The sequence below is a fragment of the Natator depressus genome, chromosome 3 (assembly GCF_965152275.1).
Source record: "Natator depressus isolate rNatDep1 chromosome 3, rNatDep2.hap1, whole genome shotgun sequence".
Lineage (NCBI taxonomy): Eukaryota > Metazoa > Chordata > Testudines > Cheloniidae > Natator > Natator depressus.
The window spans coordinates 164,934,508-164,961,555 of NC_134236.1; the positions used below are offsets into that span (position 1 = coordinate 164,934,508).

At 39.1% G+C, this 27,048-nt stretch overlaps 1 protein-coding gene across 7 annotated transcripts in view; it reads left to right on the forward strand.

Annotated features, from left to right (window-relative positions):
• The window catches only part of ESRRG (estrogen related receptor gamma), a 476,445-nt gene that overhangs the window by 436,520 nt on the left and 12,877 nt on the right, over positions 1 to 27,048 (forward strand). For all 7 annotated transcript variants that reach the window (XM_074949251.1, XM_074949253.1, XM_074949252.1 and 4 more), the window contains one exon: positions 23,550 to 23,819. In XM_074949251.1, coding sequence (XP_074805352.1) covers positions 23,550 to 23,819 — 270 coding nt within the window. The remainder of the gene's footprint in view (positions 1 to 23,549; positions 23,820 to 27,048) is intronic.

Genomic DNA, 27,048 nt, shown 5'->3' on the forward strand with positions numbered 1-27,048 from the left:
AGTTTGTACTCAGGCAACCACCTTGAGTTGCTGCCCTCGGCAACACTGCTATTTTTAGTGTGCTAGCTTGAGCAGAGTTAAGACACATCTGTCTACTCACACCTGGAAGCCGGCTCTCAGCTGCAATGCAAACATATCCTACGTACTACATGAGTAGCGCCTGTCAATCCTTTTCATAGTACTTTGGTCATTTTCTTCCATTATCCTTTTCAGGTATCTTCCAAGACTTTTGAATAAACTGGGTTCTGTTACTACTACTAATTAACAAAGTTTTTTGCCACTTAACGCAGCGTTTCGGTTGCCTAGTGATAACTCGTGTAGTTCCAGAATGTCAAGTGCAGCAAAACTCAAACTTCTAAAAAACAGGAAATACACAAACGCAGGGCACCATTTCAGATTTTGGTAGGCGGGGGTCAGGGGACTTTAACCGTGATTCCTGGGGCTACTTAGGCACTTGAAAACACTAGTTTTTTTGGCAGATAGCTCAGCAAAATAGCTGACAGGAGCTCTGTATCTAAATTCCTTTATAAAAGAAAGAAAATTAAATAAATATTAGACCCACTCAGCTCTAATAAGAACATGTTCTGACATCTTGTGGCAAGTCACTTAAGGGACACTGGTTAGGTTTAAAATTTTAATGTATATTCTTACTTTATTACTAACTCTGCGGAGAGAGAGACCCCATCAGGACTCCTGGGTTCTATCCCAGCTCTGGGAGGAGAGTGGGGTCTAGTGGGTTACAGCAGGGAGCAGATACATCTGGGTTCTATATAAGAACGTCAGAACGGCCATACTGGGTAAGACCAATGGTCCATCTAGCTCAGTATCTTATCTTCCAACAGTGGCCAATGCCAGGTACTTCAGAGGGAATGAACAGAACAGGCAATCATCAAGTTGCCCTGTTGCCCACTCCCAGCTTCTGGCAAACAGAGGTGAGGGACATGCAGAACATTTTGTTGGATCCCTGCCCACCCTGTCTATTAGCCATTGCTGGACCTACCTTCCATGAGTGTATCTAGTTCTTATTATATTCCTGTTATAGTTTTGGCCTTCGCAGCATCCTCTGGCAAAGAGTTCCACAGGTTGACTGTGAAGAAATACTTTTTTGTTTGTTTGTTTTTAAATCTGCTGCCTATTAATTTCATTTGGTGACCCCTACTTCTTGTGTTATGTGAAGGAGTAAATAACATTTCCTTATTCAGTTTTTCCACCCCATTCATGACTTTATAGACCTCTATCATATCCGCCTTTAGTCATCTCTTTTCCAAGCTGAAAAGTCCCCGTCTTTTTCAATCTCTCCTCATACAGAAGGTGTTCTATACCCCTAATCGTGTTTGTTGCCCTTTTCTGTACCTTTTCCAAGTTCAATATATCTTTTTTGAGATGGGGTACACACACTATTCTGCACGCACCAAATTTGCACACACTATTCAATATGTTGGCGTACCGTGGATTTATGTAGAGGCAATATGATATTTTTCTCTTATGATCTATCCCTTTCCTAATGATTCCCAACATTCTGTTAGCTTTTTTGATTGCCACTGCACATTGAGCAGATGTTTTGAGAGAACTATCCACAATGACTCCAAGATCTCTTTATTGACGGGTTCAGCTAATTTAGACCCCCAACATTTTGTATGTGTAGTTGGGATTATATTTTGCCATGTGCATTACTTTGCATTTATCAACACTGAATTTCTTCTGCCAGGTGTTGCCCAGTCACCCAGGTTTGTGAGATCCCTTTGTAACTCTTCACAGACTGCTTTGGACTTTCAAAATTACTCAAGATAGTTATCATCTGCAAATTTTATCACCTCACTGTTCACCCCTTTTTCCAGATCATCTATGAATATGTTGAATAGGACTGGTCCCAGTACAGACCCCTGAGGGACACCACTATTTACTCTCTCCATTCTCACCACTCTCTCCATTCTCACCTTTTATTCCTACCCTTTGTTTCCTACCTTTTAACTGAAGTGCCTGGCAATGCTTTCAGGATCATCTAAGGATCCTTAATTTGCTTTAATGATAAGCCTTTTGTTATCTTATCTTTTGTTATCACTCTGCCTCTGTTTATAAACAAACTCCCTGCCCTAAAGGCTGTGCTGCTCTCAGCTTCTGAACTCACCACATATCACACCTAAGCTGTTGCAGTTAAGAGCTCCATCTGGGGCTGGGGTGAGTAGACCTCCCCTGCAAAACTTGTGAGGGGGGTAGAGCCCTCCTCTGCCCCCGCAAATGGCACCCCTCTAGAAACGCCCACACAACCTTAACTCTGCCCTCACTGGAGCTGGCAATGGCCTCTGGGAGTTATCTGCATGCACTCCAGCTGCATTCACTGTTAGGTGTAACTATATTGAATGGTGGAGGAAGAAGTTGGAGCAGCTTAGAAGAGCTGTGATTGTCATACGGGGAGATCTGGCTCTGAGTCCCCCCATGTGTGCTATCAAAGGAAAGAGGTACATGTGTACCTTGAGGTGCCAGTCTGCATCATTTCAATACAGACTTGAGTGGGCTGTATCAGCAGCAGGGGCCTGGAATCTTCTTGCCAGTGGTATTGTCAGTAGTGAGGCAGGATATGAGAGCAATCTGTGAATTTCATGACAGGTAGGGGAAAGTACAGCTTTAGGTGGCAACTTGTGTGCAAGTACAAAGGGTTGTAAAAGGGTACAAAGTGGTTGCTAAATGTTACATTTGTGTTATTCTGTTATGGGAGTAAGCTCAGTGTTTGAGCTTAGGGCAAGTTCATGTAATGCCTGCCCATTACAGTGAAAAGGCACAGTGTGAAGATGTATGTTATTGATTTATTGGGGCATCACTCAACGAGGCCAGAGTTTCTGGGTGTTAACCATAATTCTATATTTTCGGGTTTTCAGAAGTTTTAGTTTTGCTGAAGTCCATTTTCTGGAAGGGTGCAAGGTATCACTTAACTCTGCATTAACTAAGTTTTGATCACTTAAATATCCTACTTTTTTAAACTGAGAGAGAGAGAGAGAGAGAGAGAAATGTTTGTAGGTATGAGTTAGTGGTCCTTTCGACAGTTGTATTTCTCACCTAGGTTTGCAGTTGATAGGCTACTGTGGCTAGATAATAATGAAAAGATCTAGCTTTTATGTAGATCTCAAGGAACCTGACATCATTATCCCCTGTTACAGGTGGGAAACTGAGGCACAGAGGGGTGAAGTGACTTGCCCAAGGTCACGTAGCAGGTTGGTGGCAGAGCTGGGAATAGCCCCAGTCCTGTGGTCTTTCTATTAGGCTACACAGTTGCTATGTGATTCCTCAGTGATCCTCCCTCTCCTGTACATTTTGTTATAGTGGAATGGGGATAATGGCCGTACATTGAAATGTTATCAGTGTGCAGTTGCTAACATGGCCAGTGAGAAAAATCTCATCTAAAGTCTGTGTCCCAGAGCCTTGACTGTTTTTACTACATGATTGTTATGGTGACTTTAAGCACGTGAGATAAGACTGGTGTGTCTGTCTCCTCTGCCCCACCACTCCCCCTACCAACATTTCCAACTCCCTAGCCATCTCATTAAGCCATTAGTTGGTACTGTAGAAGCTATTAACATGTAACATGCTGTCTCCTGCCCTATGCTGCTGCATACATGAATCACAGGTAGCAGCTTGCTAGAGGGCTGCACAGTACCTCAGTTATGTGAACCAAGCTGCACACTGAACTGGGCCCCTCAGTCCCACTACCCGCCTCCAGCTGGGACTCCCGTCGTTGCTTCAGCCATGCCCCAGGCCACCCGTTCTGCAAATGGGGTCCCTTTCCCCCCCCCACAGGGGTGATGTGCATCTTAGGTATTCATTGTCTAGATTTCAGATTTTTACATTTTTGTTATTTTCAGTCCCCCACCCCAAATTTCAGCTCATGTGGAGGTACAGGGAGAGGGGCTCAGACACCCCAAAAGGTCCCCCAAATCCCAGAATGCACTGCGGGCAGAGAGAGCTCCTCAGATCCCAGCACACACAGAGAAGGAGACAAATCAGGTCTTGCATGCCTCCCACCATTTGTAAACCTGCGATTTCCTCCGCTACCCCATATATTCTCCACCCTTCTTCATCTTCTCTTCTCACACTCGCCAGATCCCTACCCACCCCCCTTACCTGAGCCTCCCAACCCCTTTCACCTGCCCTACCACCAATTCCCATTTGTCTTCGTCCCCATGATACCCTCCTCCCTCGATGCAGACCCAAACCCCTCATCCCCATTACCACCTTCTCATGCTCCCCTATCATCCCTCTCCTCCCAGTGAGCATTCTCATGTGTGATTCCTTTTTTACTCAAAAATAGTTTTGGCACTTTCTGAATATGCTGCTGTACTTAGGTTGCATTTCTCCAAATAAGAATAATAAGAACATCCTTCTCAGGGGCCAATTTTTCCCAAACCCTTGAACATTGGAGACCCTGGAGCAATGATCTGAGCCCTGATTTGATCTCTGTGGGGGAAAAAAAGTTGCCAGAATCTCTCAACTTTAAGAAAAGCTGTTTTTATTTTGGGGGATGTATCTCAGGAACCCCTTTTGGTCAAGTGGCCCAAATTCATACCACTAACAAAAAAAGTCCATGCCCCCATGAGACACACCAAATTTCAAGGCAATCTAAATTTCAAGGAAAGTAACCATGTAAATTGTAGAGCACTCAGAGTCAAGCTTTTAACAGAAAGCTGGTCTTAACCTTAACTGTAGGTGAGCTGTCCCTCTTCTGTAATACTACACTGTAGAGCGTTCTATTTCAAGATGTAAATGGGTTTCAAGCACAAATGAATAAAGTCTCACAACAGCTTTCTGAAGTAGTTTCCTTATGTCTAGTTTACAGATAAGGAAACTGAGGCAAAGAAAGGTTATGTGACTCCACTAGAGTTATACAGGAAGTCTGTGGTGGAGCTGGGAGCTGAGCCCAGATTGTCTGATTCACAGTCCTGTGCTTTAACCACTAGCTCGTCCTTCAGCCAGCCTTCCCCTATTCGTTTGTGTGCGTGACTATATCAAACTCTTAAAATCCCACACGTTTCATTAAGCTAGAACTCAATGCTTCAGCAAAAGTGGATTTGGCAGGTGCCAAGTACTGTATAGTATGCAGGCCCTGTGATGGTCAGTATGTCCAAATGGAATCCACTGTAAATGCAGTCATGACTTTGATAGTGAAGGAATGAAACATAGAAATCCATAATAGTAATGTATTCCACCTAGAGGTTTATTATTAAGACAAAAAGAAGCAATATTGAATTAATAAAGGAGCAGTATTTGGAGCCAGCTCTTAAATCCAGAGGTGACAAAACCTGTTGCCATGCAGTTGACCCAGATTCTAGGCCTTGGCTGGTCTGCTGCTTGAGAACACTGCCAAAGTAATATTCTGAGAGTGTAGGGGTGGGAAGAAATGAACGCTTCTGTGTCACACACTGGTTGGTATCGATAACCTTCAGAAAGATAGCCACATCAAGTACTGGTCAACGAGAAGGAGAGTTGCCATGACACAGCATATTCAAGGTAGATCATGGAAAAGTAACGGGCTGAGGAGATGGAGGGGCAGATTTCCCAAAATAACCGCATTTAAGCGGCTAACAGTTTCAGGTCTTACTCCAGGTTGCACATCCTTAGCAAACCTTGCACAACCAAGTTCTGCCCATGCACACACCTGCACAAGTATTGTTTTAGAGGATTCACAGCAATATGTGCTTCAATATTGGAAGCCTGGATCGAACTCTTTGTGGGCCTTCCTCAGGTAAAGCTCCCATTGACTTCAAGGGCATGGATTCAGGAGTGCAAGATAAGGCCCAAATATACTTTCATCATCAAAGCAGTTTTACAGTGCACTGAGAAACGCATAACAAAACATTATCGTTTGTTAATTGTGTGTTACAATAGCATCCACTCAGATCAGGGTCCGGCTGTGTTAGGCACTGAGCAAACACCCATGTATCCCTAAGAGGTGACAGTCTGAATTAAGTAGATATAGAGAACTAATGGAGTGGGAATGGGAAGGCCAAGGGCAATAGTTAAAGGAACATGTGGTTACACAGACTAGCTATGAGCACAGTTATGATTCTTTTTGAAGCATATAAATAAGTGAGATAGTTATGACCACCTGCATTGACATTATCAGTTGCAAATTTACTGAAAACGTAGTGGCAGGGATGGATCTTGATGTTTAATTTGAAGAAGGAGAAGGTGGTGACATTACAAATTAGCTGGGGCAGGGTGTCCAGGCATTAAGGGAGGGAGGCTTGGAAGAAAACACAAAAATGCTTCAGGAGAAGATAGCACAACTGGAGAAGAGATAACATTTGTATCTTACCCGCTCTGTGATCATAGTGAATTTGGCTGTTAAATTCTCTGTATAATTAAAGCAGATAGGAGGATTCATACATTTTGTCACAAATTGATATGATCTTTTTCATCTGTGATCTGAATAAGATTGCTCTGTAGTTTTTAATTTAGCAGATTAAGAAGTACAATTAAAATATCATGAAAAAGATTATAATCTTAACCTTTTTCTGCTTTTCCCTGCCAAGTTGATAACCAGGGCTGGTGTATGTAACAATTACCTCCGCTACTGTAAATTTGTTCTAGTTCGTGGACTGAAGTGTTAATAAATACCTTACAATATTCCAGAGGGAAAAGCTTTCCATCTAATTAATAAAACTTGGAAGAATACCCAGGACACTGAACCATATCTTTCTTATTAGTATTGGCTCCTACAAAAGAAAATCCCTGACTCTCAACACATTAGTAAATGTCATACTCCTTGGTTGCACGGAGACCTCTTGAAAAACTGTTGATTTGCTGTAGGAAAAAAAGAATCACCGTAAGAAACGGTTCAGTTGGGGAATACCAAGTGCACAAACTCGGAGTAAAACATGGCATGCATAACAGCAGCTACAGATTTTTGCAGCATTACATGAATCTTAACAGAGAAGACATACAATTATGCACCATTTCCTTTCTGATTTTTTGACTGGATGTACAGTAATGTTTTTCCCTAAAGCAATGTATATTCTTATAACAGGTTGTCTTTAAAATACTTAACAGAAGCTTTCCTGTTCATGTAATCTAAAACAGATTTCTTAGAAACATCTTATGCTAGCGTGCCATCTGCATGAGAATGTTCTAAATTTGAAAACTGAATGGCTCACATAAAAAAGGAAAAAGATACAAAAGCAATATTGAAAATCTGATCAAAATATATACTATTGGTTCCATTTGGTTTGCTTTAATCCATATATGGGAATGATAAACTTCTCATTGTTTCAATGTGCTGGAGCAAGTTGTACCTCAACCAATATACAGTAAGCCATGAATTAATTGCCTGAATATTTGTCATGCAGAAATTTCTTGTCCTCATTTAAAAACTGTAGTTGAATTCTCACATTATGGAATACACATGTACGTACAATTAGTAATTGGACAGTTACCAAAGTACATAAAAATTCAAGCAATTCTTTTGTAAAACAAGAAGCACTGGATAAGATATACAGGTTTTATCCAATTTTTAATGTCATTTAGTTTTTTTATATTTTATTAGGCTGTTATTGCATGTTCATTGGTATTACCTTTCCTGATAGAACTAAGAATCCCAGCCTCTTTGGGGCTACATCCTTCCTGAAGTTTCTCCCCTGAAAAATGCTCCTGCTGAGCATATTTGTATTTGCTTTTCATCCTAGCGGTGTGAGTGATTGGGTGGGAGGATGAAAAGAAACAAAGCTAAGGGGCTCTTGCATGAGGCTGATGCTAATTTGGCTAAGCACAAGTCAACTGGCTGGGAAATGGTGGGTGGAGTTTTGACAGTTTTTATCAGTCTACATCAAACCTTCCCAATCCTATATAGCCCTATGTTTCAGCTAAAGCAGTCAGCTGAATTTTGGTGCCTTTTAGCAGTTTAAGGCAGCGATTTGAATCCTATACAGGGATCAGAGTCCATAAGTGTCTCTATAGTCTAGTGTTTTAGATGTTCTAGTGTGCTGTATGTGTTTAAGGTTTATGCTGGGTTTTTCCCTTTCTTTTTGTCCATTGAGAATGTTTACAATGCTTCCTAACACAGCACAGGAATAGATCAATTCACACCATGTACAGTGAATGCTGTCCACACATACACTTTCAATAAAGCATGTTAACAGCACACCCCGGTCCTTAATAGACCATATATCAAGGATTGCTAACATTTATGCTGGAAGGAACCAGAATCACACATCTCATCCCTTCCCTGAACTTGCAGACCTGCTGACTAGTGACCCTCTGTGACTGTGGAGATATCTCTCAGACTTAAGATGTTTGATTATACTATTCTGTTGTCCTTATAATTCAGACAGATTATCTTTCAAAAAACCACTTTGTAATGAAACAGGCCAAGAAGGCAAAATTACCGAGAAGATCCCTCCTAATCTCAGTAGCTTTCAGAGTGCCATGAGTTTGCTTAATAAAGCAAAGTACAAAGTGCACTTTTATGTGTGAGTAACACAGATTTCTCACCCCATTTTCTTTCTATGGAAGTAGCCTCAAGCCTCAAAGTGTGGTTTATCCATCCCTGACAGTCAACATAATCCATGATTTTAGGGACCTATACAGACAGTGAAAGTCCAGATGCTGTGATACTGAAACTCTCTAGCTGATGTCCATCTCCCCAACACCTATTTTTTTTAAACTCAGTCAAATTTCTGGGGCCATCATTTCTTCCATTTTTAGGAACATGGGAATTGCCAGACTGGATCAGACAGTTTTTGTAGTCCAGTATCCTGTCTCCAACAGTGTCAATACCCAATGCTCCAGAGTGAGGTGCAAGATCCCCACAGTAGGCAGATGTGTGATAATCTATCTCCATGAGGATCTCATCCTAATCTTAGAGATTAGTTTAAACTCTGAAGCACAAGGTCTTTATTGCTTAGAAATAGACAAGTGTGTGTGTGTGTGTGTGTGTGTGTGTGTGTGTGTGTACATATATCTATATATATATATGGAGAGAGAGAGCTTTAACTGTTACAACTCTGAACATTATTGTTCTCTATATCAGCGTCCAATCTCCCTTTAAATCTTGTTAAATTCTTGGTCTCTGTGACATCCTGTGGCACTGAGTTCCTCAGTCTCATTATGCATTGAATGAAGAAGTTGTTCTTTTTTTCAATTTTGAATTTGGTACCTTCCATTTTTATTGAATGTCACCTACTTCTGATGCTGTGAGGCAGGGAGAACAGAAACTCCTGATCTGCCTTCTCTGTATCATCTCTTTTTTATCCTTTTATCCATGCTTCCTCTTATTAATCTCCTTTCTAAAGTAAAAATCCCATTTTTTCCATCTGTCTTTGTAGGAGAGTTTTTCCATGTATCTAATCATTCTTGTCGCCTTTCTCTTAAAAAGCTATTGCAGCTTTAGAGGGGGTTGAGTGACCAGTATTTTGCCTACAATATTCCAAATGAGGGGATACCGTTGATGTTTTTAGAGCAGAGGTTCTCACACTTGTTGGCAGACCCCTTTTCAAATTCAGCGTTAACCATAGACTCCCAATTGAGAAAATGATTGACCAAAGTATATGCGTACATCACATAAACACGTACTGTTAGTAATACTTTTAAGAAAAAGAGTAGAAGAGTACTTACAGATATCAGTGAGATAGGTGTGTCTGCTTTCAAGGACATCCTGCCTGCCTGCCTTTGTTCTGGCATGTTCTTTCCTTTTAACCATGAATATGGCCCAAACTCCAGGACTACTCGTTGAATGGTAGCGGGTACTGTAGAAGGAATGTAATTGGTCATGGTGATGTTTCCAAACTTGTGCATAGTCTCCATCATGGTCGGGCAGAAACACTGCAGCCTAGCTTTTTTTCTCCCTAGAGAGTAGCCAAACAGACAGCACTTACCATCCTGCCAGCCTAGAGTGACCAGATGTCCCGATTTTACAGGGACAGTCCCGATTTTGGGGTCTTTTTCTTATATAGGCTCCTATTACCCCCCACCCTACCCCCGTCCCAATTTTTCACACTTGCTGTCTGGTCATCCTATGCCAGCCATAAAATAATTCCATTCCCATCACCTCCATAAAATGCCTAGATTATAGTGACCCAAGGACCAAAGTCAACCAGGGTCCTTTTTACAAAAGCAGGTAATGCTAATAACTAAGCCTGTTACCTGTTCCTGCAACTTTCACTTTAGTTTTTACTCTCAAATTGAAGAACAAAGTCATTGATACTAGGGAGCAGCTTGCTTCCTTCCTAAATTGTGCCAGGGAGATCTCAGGGACCGGCACCAGTTCATGGACCAGTCATTGAGAAACACTGATCCAGGAGGGTGTTGCATGAGGTTAAGTTTCCTCACCTCATCTTCATTACTGCCTACAGTGAAAGGCTAATATCTAACTAAATCTCATAACATATATTCAGAATGTCACTTTTATGCAGGTAAAAATTAATTTATATTTGCTTTTCTTGATAGAAGGAATTGAACTGAATACATTTTGAAATATATAAGATGAAGAGAAGGAGAACAGAAGGCTATAATTTACAAACTTGTTGACTTGAAATTCTCTCATCTGGGGTGTGTTAATTTGCCCATTTAAATTCCTTTCTTCAAACTCTACAGAAGATTAATGCAGCATCTTCCCTTCCTCAGAAAAATGCCCGCAGCCCCCCCCCAACCTATCTACTATTATTTGATTATTTTCTAAAACAGTGAGGCTTTCAACAAAGGTTTTACATCTTTAAGAAATCAAACGAACTCCAAATTGAATAAGAGAGAGAGAGCCACAGAAGGTTGCCTTCATGCAAGCAGCCAGCTTTCCCAAGTGTCTCATCCTCTCCCCTCTGTCATCCTGAGGCAATGTGCCTGCATTTGTGTGTAGATTTATAGTTTATCTTTATCTATGGCTTCATCTGTAGGTAGCTATTATAGCCGCCTTGCCTGGATATTGTTTGGGCCTGATAGATCTGTCTGTAGTTCATCAAAGGGGAGCTGAGTGGCTAAAAGCCATTGGGTCCAGCTGAGGATGAAATACGAGCCATCAGCCTTGGTAATGGCTGTAAAATTTCATAATTACACGGCCTTTATTACATTGCATAATGATCCTGAAGCAGTATGGAACAATTAATTAAGATTTTCAACCGTGGCTCTTTCAGAAATTAAAAGGTGCTAGTGGCTGAGAAATGGGGAAGTGTCTTGTCCTAAAAGCATTAGGGATGCTTAAGAAGTACTTCCTGGGTACTTAAAGAAAAAGAAAGAAAGAAGAAGAAGAAAAGGAAGATCAACTAGTTAGGCAACTAATATCAGGGTCACGTTTCTGTATTTCACTGTTACATTTTAATGTCAAACCTATCTCTAAAACTCTTAAAAATAGACACCATCACCAAGATTTTCTTTTTCCTTTTTATAAAAATTCTGTTTGTTTTCTTTTTTAACCATTTGTCACATTCATAGATGTTCAGCTCTCCATGCCTTTAAATAAATAGATGCCATGACACATGAGGGCTAGTTAGCTGCATACTACCGTGTATTGACCAAGTATTTTCTTTTATGTACTTTCCCATATCTGGGTGCATTGAAATTCTTTCAAGATCTTTACAATTTGACAGACATCCCCGAGGAAGTCTTTTCTTTTAAAAACTCATTTCATACTTGTTTCCTTTCTGTTCTTCTTTGTGCATGCAGCAAGTCAGATTTAATATATGTATATTTTTTCATAATCTTGACCTCAGACCTGCTAAGGAGTAATTAGATTTGGTAAGGTGCTTCAAGAGTAACTCAATAGCCTCTGATGTAAATACTGAAGGACAGAAGGAAAGAAAAAAATATATCTATCTTAAAAAGAGGGAGAGAGAGAAAGACATGCACGCAACCTGTTGTGATCAGTTTCTGGCAACAATTCCAAAGACCAGCATATTGCAGTCCAGATGAGGCAGCGTTCATTGGGCTAATTGTAATAAAGTTAATGAAAAGATAGCAAAAATAAACCCAGCATTCTTTGTGGCCAGTCAAAACTTTTGTGAGCTCATTTGACAGGAAGGAAACTCCTTTTTTAAGAAGTGCCAGTAGTTTCCCTTTTTTCCCCCTCAAACTATGTTGATTTATACAAAACTGTCAGATATTTGCCCACTTTGGGTATCGTTGTTTTAAACTGACCAGTCATCATGTAATGTCTTACCTTTCTGAATATTTCAGTGAGGCTAAGGTTTCCGTTGGGCATCTCTAATAATAAACTTTCCCCAGAAAATTTGGAAGGAGTACGTGTTTCAAAAAGGAGCTGGCTGCTTGGAATAAATTCTCTTGTTGAGTCATTTATTCCCTTAATAGGAATTTTCTGATCTGCTGTCATTCTTGTTCACACACTGGGTGTCACTGCCTCTAAAACACTTGTCATTCTTTAATGGAAACAAAATAGTCATTGCAGTCAGAGCCGCAATGTCATTCCACTACCCCTTGCTGCGTCGGCAATAGTGAAAATGACAGAGCGGCTCTCAGTAGGGGTAATTAAAATGTAAATATTGATATTTTATTATTTGAAATTACTTTCCAGTGCGGCATTTAATATCTCTCCATCTGTGCGGCTCTGTTTAGCGGTCACTTTAGTGTAGCTCTGGGATGCCAAGCAGCGGCTTGATCCCCGTTATGTCAAAATGCTTGTTGCTGCTTAATTTTGATATCTAATTAAGTGGAAAAGTACAGTCCACACTGTAATCCATGGCATCTTAACCAGCTGCTTGGGTATATTTAGAATTAATCTCCACTATGGAATCATCCTAATGTATGCAATTAAGAATCTGCTGATGGCTAATTAGGTGTATTAGAATCAGACAGCTTTTTTCTTTCTTTACTATTTGGACTGTTTCAGGCTTAAGACACTCTGCCTCCAGAAGTAGTCTTAATGGTACATATACACTCAGCTAGGGCAAGTGAACCCTCTACATTCATACAGGAGAGGTACCAATCTTCCTCTTTCTCTCCTTCCCTCCTGAATCCCCCCGAGAGCAGGGCAAATGCAAATATTATTTGAAACATTCAGTGTCACCATGACATTAAGGAAAGAAACTAACCAGTAGAAGGAAGTAAAAACCCGCTCAGGAAAAGATATGAGGCAGAAAGCGTATAACACAATGCTCTGATGTGACTTTTTTTGTAAGGGGGAGCGAGGGGTACATTCATCAGAGATTTTTACAGCCCTGATAAGTTTTTATTTCTGTAAACTGAATGGAAAGCTTTTCACACATAGCTGTCACAGCACAGGCAGGCTTAATTTATGTACATTGATTGCATTGTAAGCATAGCCATTGCTATATGCTAATACATTCCAACACTGGCTTCATATTAACCAGATTGGGCGATTCCTGGAAATTTGACTTTGCCAGATGGAAAGATGGAGGGACCAGGGATTGCCACTGTTCTCAATGAGGAAATGACTGGTTGCTTCCCTAGAGAAGTGAAAGCCAGACGGTAATGACCTAACACTGCTTGAGCCAAAGAGCACTCAAAGTAGACCCAGTAGAGTTTATCGATAAACCGTGGCTCATATTACGCATATACAAAGCCCCCTCCCCTTCTCACATTTATAATCCAATTTTGAAAGTGAATGAAAAAGCAAACAAACAAACAAACCACTACGAAATTCAGAGCAAAGGCTTTTCATGCCATCTTCAATTTAGTCTGTTTTGCCCAGTCTTTGCAGTACATATGAAGTGCCATGACCTCTAATTATTTTCAGACCCTGAAATATCTGCAAGTCTGTGTGAATCTAGGAAGGCTTAAGAAGCTTTAATTCTGAATATTCTAGTTTTGTTGGCTGTCTGTTGAGTTTGGAACCATTGTGATGCTAACTGAGGCAATGCAGATGTCTCCAGGAGATGACTTTTGTTGTTCTTGTTTTGTCACTTTCTTCAATTTTTTTTCTCTTCACATTCTTTTTAGGAAAATTTAGGAAGGTCTGTTTGTCGAGAGTCAGCATTACTCAGTCTCTGTGCTCGTTCAACACTTGCTGAGACTAGGAGCAAGGGAGCCCGGTTGTCTGGCTAACCCGAAAGAAGGACAGGAGACATTTGACATAGGTTTAATTAGGCCACAACTTTATTATTAGATGTCTGGGACTACCCGACAGATAAAACTGTACAGTGCAGGTAACCCCTTGTTTATTCCATAATTACCCGGGGGGGCTTTTACCAGCTCCCCCTCTTTTTCCATCCAGGTCCCTCCAGCAAATTTATTGCCAGGGCCGTACCATACCCGGGGGGCTTCCACCAGCTCCCCCTCTTTTTCCATTCGGGTCCCTCCAGCAAATCCATTGCTGGGACCTTACCGTCTACCCCCCCCCTCATAGGAGGGTTAAGGTGAGCTATAAGAATGGGGGTTGGCTCCCTCATAGGCATACCAATCATAGGAGTCCTGAACCGCCCCCCATTCGTTCCTTTAACGAACACCTCTTTTTAAGTCCTCTTCTAAGCCATTTATCTGGTCACTGTATACCTTTCCTATGGAGTACCTGCACTGAACATCCACCACAAGGAGGCGCCAGCAATTAGCTTGGTTACCTCCTCCCTCCCCCCAAAAAATTTAGGAAGGCCTATTTGTAGGGAGCCAGAATTACTCAGTCTCCATGCTCATTCAACACATGCTGAGACTGTGAGCAAGGGAGGCAGCTCTGGTGCTGGTTTGTGTGTATCTGTTTTTTCATTATATCAGAATGGCAACATCAGAACTTCTGCAATCTTAATGGAAGTGTGTGAGTTACTCCCATTATCTGAGGATATATGACATGATCCCTTGCCCATTGTCGCACCAATGTGTACTTAGATAGTCCTGAATCAGTGGGACCTGTGTGAGTGTGCAGTTTAATTCGGGCTAGTTGAAAACCATATAAAATGTTTCGTTAAATCATGGTGGGAAGTGCATACACAGTAATGGCTTTTCCATGTTAAACAAATTGCCCATTTTATGGGCTAAATTTTCAAAGAGGTTTCAACTTAACTTCTAATTTTGCACCTGCATTTTTGCATCTACAATCATGTGTAGGCACAAATGATGCAACGTTGATATCTACATGATTTGCAGACACAAATGACATTTGCACCTGCAAATCTCTTAGTAACATGCCTGAATTCTACTACTTGCATCCACAACTCACTGAGGGAAAATGAGTGCAAAATTAGAGTCTGTGTTTGAAATTTTGGGCCTTTTTATATAGTAGACTCACCCAAACCAAACTATCAGCATCATAAATATAGACCTAATCCTTTCCCTCTCTCGTGCAAATGCCTCAGCCTGAAGGTTAACAAGTTCAGGCTGTCTTGGACTATTTAGAGAAGCAAATTCCACTGAAAATGTTCTGTCCCTGGCTCACACCTGTTCATATCTAGGAACTGATATGCTAGTAGGAGCACATAAACTGATCTCAGCTGGAGCAGCTTTACACAGATGAAAAGACACTCTTTCAGGTAGCTGGGAGCCAACCATGTTTAAAGATCATGAGTTGCAAACCTGCAAATTTTAACTTTAAACAAACGAATCAAATTGTACATACTGGTGTACTATAAAACAACCATACCCAGGACTCTTTACGTTAGGATTGCTCTCCCTTCAGGTTACCTATAACTATAGTGGGCCACATTGTACTACTCACCTGAATGTTAGAGCCCTTCCATTGGCAATATCTCCAAGTTAAAATCACCAGCGTAGAAAGGTAGCACAAAAGTGTTTTCATATACCATCCTGCAAGTAGGAAGGAAAAATAATCCCTTTCTTCTTTACAGTTATTTTTTCCCTTGTTCTCATAGCACCCAGTGATGAATCAAAATGTATGTCTTGGACCCGATTCTTGTTTCACTTTATGCTAGTATAAATCTGGGATAACCCTATTTGGAAGCTGTAGTGTGCCAGTGGTGAAATCAGTGTGAGAGGAGAGTCAGGCTCGTTAATTGTTTAAACCTGCTTTTTTCTTAATTTTTTGAGATCAGAATACTAGGACAGCATAGTGTGAAATTACAGGGGAGGGAAATAAAGAGTCCAATGCTGCAAGCTTTCTGTCTGTGGAACCCCCACTAAAGGGAGTGCCACACATGGAGGGCTTACCAAATCTGTCCCCAGGCAACTCTGGCTAACTTGTTACATCTGACTTGTCACATTGCTGAATGTTAGCAACAGAAAAGGCTAGTATGGAATCCTTTCTGTGACACTTTCAAATTGCTATTATGCTGTTTGTCTTAAAGAAAAACTTGCAAGAATTAGTACTGTAACTGGAAATAGCAAAAAACTAAAAGATATATAGACATGGACACATTTCTTTTCTTTCTGGGACATACATCTGATTTAAATAATTACATGCTTGTGAACTACAATAAGTTACATGAGGAATGCAGCCTTCTGTGTGGAAAAAAATTACAAACTGAAATTGTTCCTCTTTAGAATTATTATGTAAGGTTTGATAGAGAGTAGAAGACAAAACTGAAATATTTCTAACTGGCATTTAAATTACATTAACACCTTCTTGTACAGTATGAGTGAAAGGTCACGCTAGACAAGAAGCATCTTCACTGTTTGTAAATGTCTAATTTGCTGCTTTTAAATTGCTGTGAACCTCACTTACTTAGTCCTGCTGAATGAATCCAGTGTTGCAAATACTTCTGACAAGTGAATATTTGCTTAGTGAGAATCCATTGTTCTTAATGGATTGAGATGGACACGCAGTGTGAATGCATTTTTATTGCCAACCCATCTATCTGCTGTTGTTTCAGTGAGATGAAACTAGTGTTGTGATAAAAGCCCAAGGTTTCTCAATCTGCTGTTTGGCACTTGCCATCCTATCAGTAGGGTTTACTCAACAGTGCTTATGGTCAGCATTTTTCTGTGTTATAAAATAAAAGAAATTAATATTTTATAAGAACTTACATAAACAGATAAAAATATAGATGTATATTCAAATAAGAAATGGAAAAATTAACAGGGCTGGCCCAAGACAACATTAGACTCTGAAGATACATGGGAACCCTTCTCAGGGGACTCAAATTGGCCCCCAGATACCCTGGTTGTAAAAATGTATCTATCTGGTGTCCTTGCCAATATGGCAAAACTAGCAAATGGCAATCAGAACTCTTAGTGCAGACAGTATAACTTCCAAACTGTGCGATGAGGTGGAGGGTGTTGTCAGACAAGGATCTGAGTTTACAGAGGCCAAAACCAGTTCTTACCTTAGCACACATATTTTCCCCATTATATTCATGAGGAAGAGGCTCAATTTATCCTCTGTAGCAAAGCATCAATTGGACAAACTGACCATTTTTTCTTAGTTTTGTGCAAAAGTCATGGGGCCAAACGCAAGTGAGAGAAAACTGGTCCATAATGCTACAAACTAATCCCTAAATATACAATGTTACTATGACATTTCAAATTTGTCCAGAAAGGCAGGATAAGGTCTGTCTTTATGCATGTGTATTTGGTCTTGACTTACAGTTTTGACATGTTTGTGCTCTTAGCTTTATCTGATATTTACCACATGAAAATATTCAGTTGTCAGACTCCATCTTGCTGTGGCACCATGTGCAGTTGCTTACCTTCAGCACAAGGGTTTGTCTTGGAGACTGCCATGAAGCAAATGGCTGCAACAGATATTTTCAAGTTGAGGAGCCACCATGTACTGTTGGGACCCAAATTCAATGCTGGTGTGATAAGATTTAAATCTTTGGAAGTCAGTGGAGTTGTACTAACCTGCCAGGAGACAAACTGGGGCCACAATCTATAAAATATAGGTGGTGACTACATGGTATCAGAGTGAAAGTACTGCAACTGCATTTAGTGATCTGCTTAATGGCCAAAATGTTTATAGGGTTTGGTATTCCTCTGACTATAATGAGGTAAATTTGTGCTTTTAAAAATGGGATTACATGAATTGGGCTGGGATTATGCGATTCAGGAGCCTGGAAGTAAAGGGAGTATTTACTCTAAAGGAGAATACTATTAATGCTTCCTGCTCTCCCTGGGATTTCCACAATGGGAAGAGAAGAGCTTTAAGTTTGAGTCAGTGCTACCTAGGCGCCTTTCCCCAGCTGCCCTAGTCATGTCTAAACAACCTCATGTGCCTATAGCAGAAATTTTGCTGCTAGAGTCCTCTGCCAGGGTTTACATCCGTGGGAGTCCCAGGGTGAATCTAGGCAAGTATTGAACGTATATGAAAAGGAGAGAGGACAATAGTCCTACAGTAACAAATCTGGAAACCTATAACGCCAGATTCTGATTTCAAAATGAAGTGGAGCTACTGCAGATTTACACTGGTGCAACAGACATAAAAAAATGGCCCACTGTTGATTATTTGAATCCCAAGCCAAGCACACTAGATAAAGTACTCTGCTTTGCAGGAAAAGAGAGAGAGAAATAAGCCATAGCATTTAAAACTTTGGTTTTGTTCTTTCAGGCAATGGTGACTATGCATCATTTTTGAAATGAGCAATTGCAGGGGAAGTGCCAGTATACACAAAACATTTAGAAGGAAGTTAATCTATCAAAATTAAGTATAAATAATTTAAAAATCCAAACTCTGATATTTCAACTGTGAAAATATATTGAATTTGCAACATATTAGTCATTGTAAAGCACAGCTTTGATTATAAAAAATGTAAATGAAGATATTTGAAGTATACCACCATTGGAAACTAGAGGAATATTTTGATCATAGACTCAACAAACATGGAAAAAAATGGTGAAGTAAATGGGGCCAGATTATCAATAAACATCAGTAACTTCCAGATTTGTCAATTCTTTTGGTATCCAATAAAAAAAAATCCTGGTTTATAAACAAATACTATTGATGTAATAAATCTAGTTTAATGTGAAGGAAAAGAAGCAAGTGTTCAAGAAGGAGTAGCCTGGGTTAGGCATCAAATGCTTAATGCTGAAAATAATAGCAGGGATAACTGTAGACACTCTTTTTGTAAAATAGTTCTCATAGTGCTACAGATCTTGCTTTGGCACTTGACCATCTGCAGCTGCTTCACTCTAGCCCCTAGTGAGTTAGTGTCCACGAAGTCCATCTTAATGAAGTAGAGGAAAGGGTCTTCAGGAATATAAAAGATTTACCCTGCTTAGCATGGTGCTGTGTGTGATGTGAAATAGAAAACAAGTGGTACATGTGCCGATATTTGAAGAGAGCAATGGATTAAATAGCCCCATTTAAAAGACTGCTAAATCTGTATATAACCATGGCTTAGAACTCCTAATACTGTGGATAGTATAGTTCAGCTTCTTGTTAGTGGAAGACACATAAGAAAAACACCAAGGCCTTTGTTACCTATTTATTCCTCGCTTCCTCTAAGCACTGGGTTTATTGGTATGTGAAAGGAAAAATCAAGCATATGCTAAGTTGCTCAATCAACCTTCTCTCAATGCACACTTAGTGATCGCAGTGAATCATTATGGCATAATTACAGTTTGAGTGTGATATACTGTGTGTTGAAAAGTCGCTATTTTTAGAGGGAGAAACATTACAATTCCCCCCCCACACACAAAAAAAAATTGTAACCAGCAAATCAATGCCATTGCTAACTGATATTATGAGACACCCTGTAGATTTACAATGCTTGCACTCAGCTATATAAAAATGGCACTGAAAACAATGCCGAGCAGGGGTTAAATTCATATGCCTGCACTGCAGCCTATTTCTGTCAACATTCAGCTCAGGAAATAAACATTTATACTTTCTGAACTGAAAGTGTATTTTTGAAGACTAGCCGTCAGATATTTTTTGCCCTTCACACTTTCAAATGTTTAGCCTTTTTTGTAAGTTGACTGCAAAGTGCATCAGTTTGCCAGGCAAAATAAAAAAAATCTTGACAAGTGCCCATGGCATCATTGTCAAGCACATGAGCGTCTAGTAGAAGATGGCAGGAGGGTTGGCACAAAACATGCTTCCTTAAGGCTTATTACCTCAGGGGTACCTGACTCTTGAGAAGCTTTTCAATCCTTCCAAATTACGTTATTCCAAACTGTCATCTGGTTTATTTGGAGCACACTGTATTGAAGATAAACATGCTATTTAACTGCAGGTCAAGGTACAGAGTCATTCTGCTAGCAAATGTCTGAGATACATTAAATGGCACTAACTCGGGGAAGGAGATGAAGAGAGATCAAAGTTGTCACCAGTATGCACGGAATGATCCAAGCTGGGAAGGAGGGAGGGAAAGTACCACAATATAAGTGCATTTTAAAAAGCCATAATACAGCTGAACATTTTAAACTATGACCTGTCAAACACCAGGGATTAAAGATCCATGCAACGCACTACATAAAGTTCAGCAACACAACCATAATGCAACCTCTTATATCTATTTGAAAAGAATTCACTATTGTGAGCTAGAAACCTGTACCTAGTCCAGGTAGCTTGACATGTGTTTATACATAGTTTGGGGATTTCTTCTTAAATAATTACATTTTAAATAGAAAATAGTCACTTGTCAGAAAACAGGATAAATATTTTTTCAAGATAGGACAAATTATTATTTGGGTTATGAGTTTAGCTTAGTATTGCTAACACTTCATATATCTATTTATTGTGACTTTAGTTAGTAACACTGGTTCTGTTATTACATCTGGATATTAGGTATAATTAAAATATATTTTTCATCAAAAATGTTCCTATATTTGCAAATAGAAGGCCAAATTTTGGAACTTCTGCTCAAAAGTTAGAACAAATTTTGGTCCTGATTGACTCATTGAAGTAGGAGTTGGAACATAAATAGAGAGTGTTCATGTGGGTAAGGTTTGTAGGGTCAGGACCAGAGTTCGATGAGATAAAGGAATAGGGGTCTCACCAATTTTAAAAAGATCTCATTATGTAAACACGTATCCCTTCTTAACCCCTTCATTTACTGTGATATGCTGAATGTCCAGTGACAGGAAAATTGTATTGTACTATAGGCATGCCTTATGCCTTCCAAATATTCTGGCAAAAAAACAAAAACAAAAAACCACTCTGTAGGTTAGGCACTACAAGATTCAACTTTACGTTCCCATGAAGGGTTGTACCTAAGAGTTAAAATAGGTTTTCACTGAGCAGACTTTCAAGCAAAAGTTGCTTTTAACAGAGGAGGAAATGACCGTGCATATTTGTTTTATTAGTAAAGAGTAGAATGTTGTGATTTATATTTGTCAGTTTCTTTATGACATAATAATTTGTGTTGATTTTTAAACATTTCATGTGAAAAATCTTAGCATCTGTAATACATCTGCAGAAGATGCATTCTTCATAAGTACTGCACAGTACATCACAGGCAGTGTCCTCATTTTTTTCACAGAGGTTGTATGTGGTTCCCTTTGATTATGGCACACGATAAATGTGGTATCGAAACATGCTGTAATTTGTGAAAACTCTTGTACAAAAGTAGATAAGTAAATAAAAGAAGGAAGTTGAGAGCTTTGAGAAAAATAGAAAGGAGGTGAATTGCAAGTTAAACTTTTTTAAATCAAAACTGATTGTATTGCTTTTTGCTTAATTAAACCCCTCAGAAGTGTGTGAAACATTGTTATGGCTGAAAAATTGTTAATTTGTAAATCACAGGGACAAAGGGGCTCTACTGCAACTTTAAAGTTTCCATGCACGTAAATGTCAATAGAGTGCCTTCTCCATCATCAGCACTAAATTCACATTGATGCCTCTTTTCTTCTCCGTATTGATCCTTCCATGAGAACGTAGATTTGTATCTGTTAATTAATGCGTCCTGAAACAGCGTTTGTATTAATCAGGCAGATAAGAAAAATTGGATGCCTGCACCCTCATGACAACCGTAAAAGTGCTGGCCCTGATAAAATCGTGGATGGACCTCAATAAAAAAGTTCCTCCTTCCACTCAATAAACTAATCATCCTGCTTTTAATTATTCGGCAGAAAGATGTGTGGAGATTGGAGAATGTGTAAATCTATTTACTAACAGCAGTGTCTGGAAGGGAGAATAGGGCTGTCACAGGACAGTGCTGCAGGCTACATTCTCTGTCCATCTGCTACTGCAGAAAAACTGGTTCTTGAGAGAAGGGAAAGGAATAGAAACATGAAAGCTAATTGAAAGCATACATTCCTCCTTATGACTTTTCAGATGATTATTTCCTCTCCCTTTCCATCTTCTTTATTTTAATCACAGATACGTTATTCTCCTTTTTCACCTCTTCAAGGTTCTTCTTGTTTGCTCAGTTTTTGTTGGATTTGTTTTGAAGGCAGGGAACTACAGTTCTATCACGGGGCACAAAAGACTGTATGAGAAAATGAAAACCAGAGAGAGAGAGATAGCGAGAGCAGCCAGTTTTGTGTTTCCGTTTTTATGGATTCTTGCTGCTTTAGATGGATTAATAAAAAAACATAGTAGGTTTGTTGCTAATATGTAGCGGACGCCTGTGTAAATTTGCCGGTTTATGCTATATTCTTACTGGAATGTAAATCCGACTTTCAAAACAGGAGGGAAATGTATTTAAGTAGAGTCAAATGACAAAAAGACTGTTCTTGCAGCAGGAACCCTGTCAAAGAACATGTAAGCAGTTCCATAAACAAGTACATGGAAGCTTCAGACATGTCCTAAGACCCCCTTAAGAAAAGCTTGACTAATCCCCTTTGATGATTTTATTAAGTAGTTGTGGTTGATGGTGCCAACTGGCAAACTAGTACATTTCACCAACAGGCCAGGAAATCATTTCCTCTCCCATATTGTTCTGTAGCTCCTAATGTGATTGGGGATATTAGCAGTTTGATATAATAAATGAACAGCTACCGTAAACAAGAGGTTGAAAAGGTAAGGCAGTAAAGATGTTTGCCCTTAGTGATCCTATTAGGAAAGAGAGCAGGACAAAAAAAGAAGGCAAAACTTAAATTCATTAAGAGACATTATTAAATTTTCTCTCTCCCTCTCAGAAATGATGGTGTGATTGCTATTCACTTGGCAGTTTAATGTGCCATCCTGTTATTTCAGCAACCGTAGTAGAGGCAGAAGCCATTACAGAAGTAATTAGCGTCTTTTCTGAAGAGGATAGGCCTTACTTCTTTCTGCTGAGGTTGAAGTTCAAAGCGCTCTTTGCTCATTGTGATAATCACCTTAATTCTATTAAGGCATAAAATCTTTCCTCTTAAAAAAGTTTTTTTTGAAAACATGCTCCTTGGTTTAAAGGGGGCCTCTGAAGACATTAGTTCATTCTCCTTACAGCAGTGATGAACAGAACTAAGCTTCTGCTAATAAAAGCGCTTTGAACCTAGGTTTTTTATTCTCTAACTTGTTAGATGCCATCAGATCAGAGCCTCATAGCATTGGATTTTAGAAGGTTTCTACTGAGAAGAGAAAGTGCAAGCCATTTTATGTTGCCGTTATACCTCCTCAGAATTAATACATCTACAGAAAATGCATACAAATTCAGGCTTGCTTCTAACTTTTACCTTGATTAGAAACCCTTTAATTTTATGCTGATTGATCTTGCAGAAGGGGAGAGTGGAATCCATATATATCGATTCATAACTTACATAAAAACAAAACAAAAAGGGAAAGTTGGAATGCAGAGTTATGGTGCATTTGAACCTAGTTAATATTTTTCCCCTGCCCCTTTTTTGCTGTTTAGGATTCTCCACTTTGTCTCTGGCTGACCAGATGAGCCTTCTGCAGAGTGCTTGGATGGAGATTTTGATCCTGGGCGTAGTGTACCGATCACTTTCTTTTGAGGATGAGCTTGTCTATGCTGAAGATTATATTATGGATGAAGACCAGTCCAAATTAGCAGGCCTTCTTGACCTCAACAATGCCATCCTGCAGCTGGTAAAGAAATACAAGAGCATGAAGTTGGAGAAAGAAGAGTTTGTCACCCTCAAAGCTATAGCGCTTGCTAATTCAGGTTGGCAGTTTGTCATGATGGTTGCTACATTTTTTTTCATGTCACTTTTTTCCTTCCCATATGTCTTCTGTGTAGTTGTTCTAAACAATGTTTAGGAATAAGTAATTCTTAATTGGACCTTCAGTTTTTGTGGCTATTATATGGAAAGGCTATAAACAAGGTAGTTCAAATTAAGGAAGTTCTTTATGGTTTTAAGGCATTGTGGAACATATTCCTAATGCAGTAAAGAATAATACACTGGATAATTTGGAAGGTATTACACAAGCAGAGATCCTTTCAAATGAATATAGACGTTATTCTACTAAATCCATTCCATAATCCAGATAAGACTAATCATTTCACTTAAACTGAATAGAATGGATGGATGCATGACTATATCCATTATATGATTTCCTTGAATACAGCTATTAAATGTATTGGTACGATGAACCCAGAGTTGGTTGCAGGGGGGGAAATCTCTGTTTCATCTTAGGGCTACACTTTACCATATGAATCCTTTATTATTATGGTAAAGTTTCACTAAAAAATATTACCTGTGCAGAAGGGGTTAAGAATTGCAGAAAGTATTTTTTTCTCTAAAATTTGAATGTAAAAGTGCTGAAGCAGTGAACGGTGTCTGATAAGTAAAAATCGTTTGTGCTTTGTTGTTTTTCCTTTTGTCTCTCCCTAATGCTTTATTATGGTCTTAAGTCCCTTTTATCATTTGCATAAAGTTCAGGATAGATCCCTCTTTAATGACGTGCCGATCATTAGATACCTGTGTGTCAATAACGTGCTCTGATGCTATGTACCATTGACAGTCACACCGTGCCCCTCCATCTGCTTTTGTTTTGACCCTATCTTTGAACTTTATCTTGGTTGCTGGCCAGTAGTTTTCCCTTTAATTACAAGAAGGAAACTGTCAATAAAATCTGTTAAATGGGATGCAATGAGTGGCTTGAATGGGCGGACGGCTATTTGTTCAAATTCTGCAGCATTCAAGGTATTGACAGTTTGTTTTCTGGGGCCATATGTGACGATCAATCTCAGGCTGGGCTCAGCCGCGCTGAAAAATGAAAAACCAGATTGCTTTTGCTTACTTGTGGATGACGCCTTGTGATTTGGCGCGGTCCTAGTGAGATGAGACCTTCTGCCCAAATTGCCCCCCTGAGAGTCAGGACGCGTGACTGTTTTTAGAAATAATTTTTTAATTGATTTTGTAATTAACAGTTCATCTACAATATTGATGCATGAATCCTCAGATTGATAGGAGGGAAATTGTTTTCAACAATGAAGTTGTACTTTCCTATTTGTCTTTGTAATGGTATTTAGCATTTTCCATTTTTAATCGGAAATATAATTCAAAAAATGCAAAACCAAAACACCACTTGTTTCTTTGTAAAATATCCTCCATCCCCTTATTGAATCTTCTTAATTTGTATGTGTCCTTTTTATTTAACCTACACAGAATGGTTCTGGTGTGCCATTCAATGGTCAAAGTCTCTTTTTGTTTGGAAGATGATTTATTTTAGAGCAAGCTGAAGATAGAGGTCAAAACACTTCACATCTATAGGAAAGGTTTCCCCCAAGATTATATTCCAGGTGCAGAACACCAAAGTTATGCTCATGTAGGGGTCTAAATTGAGAAGTTTTATTATTTTATTTATTTTTGCTATTTTATAATTCTAAGCCTGTTTCATTAAGAAACAATTCTATAGGTTATTCAATAAAAAAGGCATGATGGATAGCTGCGTAAGATACCATCAAAAACGTGTAGTTATACATGCTACATATAGTAGACCAAATTCATCTGTAGCTTATGTTACTGCAATTCCCATCAACTTCAATGGGAATTACATCCAGGATAATGTGAATAAATATAGTGCAGTGTATTAAAATTCAAGGCAAGTTTAAATGAAATCATTTCCTCCCCATATTTTAATAAAATTATATGGTGACTTGAAACTAAACTATTGTGAAAAGGATTTAAAATGCATATCAGCCAACCTAACACCAACTTGGCTTTGTGTAAACAGGGTATTTATATTGTTAGCACTAGACATTTTAGTTACTAAGGGCCAAAATGTTGATCCTACAAGCTCTTTAGCACATGAGTAGTCGCACTGAAGTTTTTACTGAAGCAAAACACACATTGACATAAGCAGGAGTTTTATCTGAGCAGGAATTTAGGATTGGATTCTTCGAGTATAATTTTCAGGAAAAGGTCAGACCAGTCTCTAAGTTTTAGTAGGTTGCACATGCAACTCAGGTAGTTAGATGTCAAACTTCTACCAATTACTATCTCGCTAATTTGTAGGTGTGAATTATACTTACAAAATTACAAGTCATTACAGAAAATCAAACCCTTAGTGTTTCGATTGCAAACTCTACTAAAAGTACAGTACAAGCTTTTTCCTAGACAAAATAGAGTAGTTCAGTTTTATGTAACCATGACCTTGATTAATGTAAATGCAACTATAGTAGATATCCTAAAGTGAAATGCAATTATAAGAATAATCATGTAGTAATTTGGTTTTAAATACATTTTGTTGTTGTCACATCTTCTTTCTTCAAGCAATTCTAGTGTTATTCAGATATTTATTCTCCCAACTTAACATTAATGGACTCATATTACATTTCTGTAGGGAAAAAAGATCAAGTACGACAAGGAATCTTACAGATTTCATATGTTTCTGGCTGATCTATCTTGTCTAAAAAGAATCCCACGTTAACTCTAATGTAAATAATAGACAATAAGGGGTTTCTGACATAGTATCTGTATTTAGTGATTTATGAGTCAATGTCATACCATTTTCATTGCTGGTATTCAGAGGCAGAAAAAAGAAATTGTGGATTTTCTTAACCTTGATTGGACTCTGTTTTTAATAAATAGCACAAGCTCTTTCTGTGGACTGACAAATCTAAGTGTCATAAAATACCAACTCTTTCGATATTAAGTTCTCCTACAGTATATGCCATTGATACCATTAAAATTTCACCATTTTCCAACAGTTTCTGTAGAATGGTATCTAAGATACCACCATTATTTCCTATACTAAGAGCAGAGGGGAAATTTTGTATTTCAGGTAGCGCTGTGTGGTAACTATTAGCAAGTTTTCACTTTGGAATGATGACCATTGTAGTTCTGCTTCTATAATTTTCTAGACATCATACTAAGTCTGTAGTTCTCATTTAAAGAACAGTCTTTTATAGGTATTGGTAAAAACAGAATGCATTTAAAGTCTGGGAA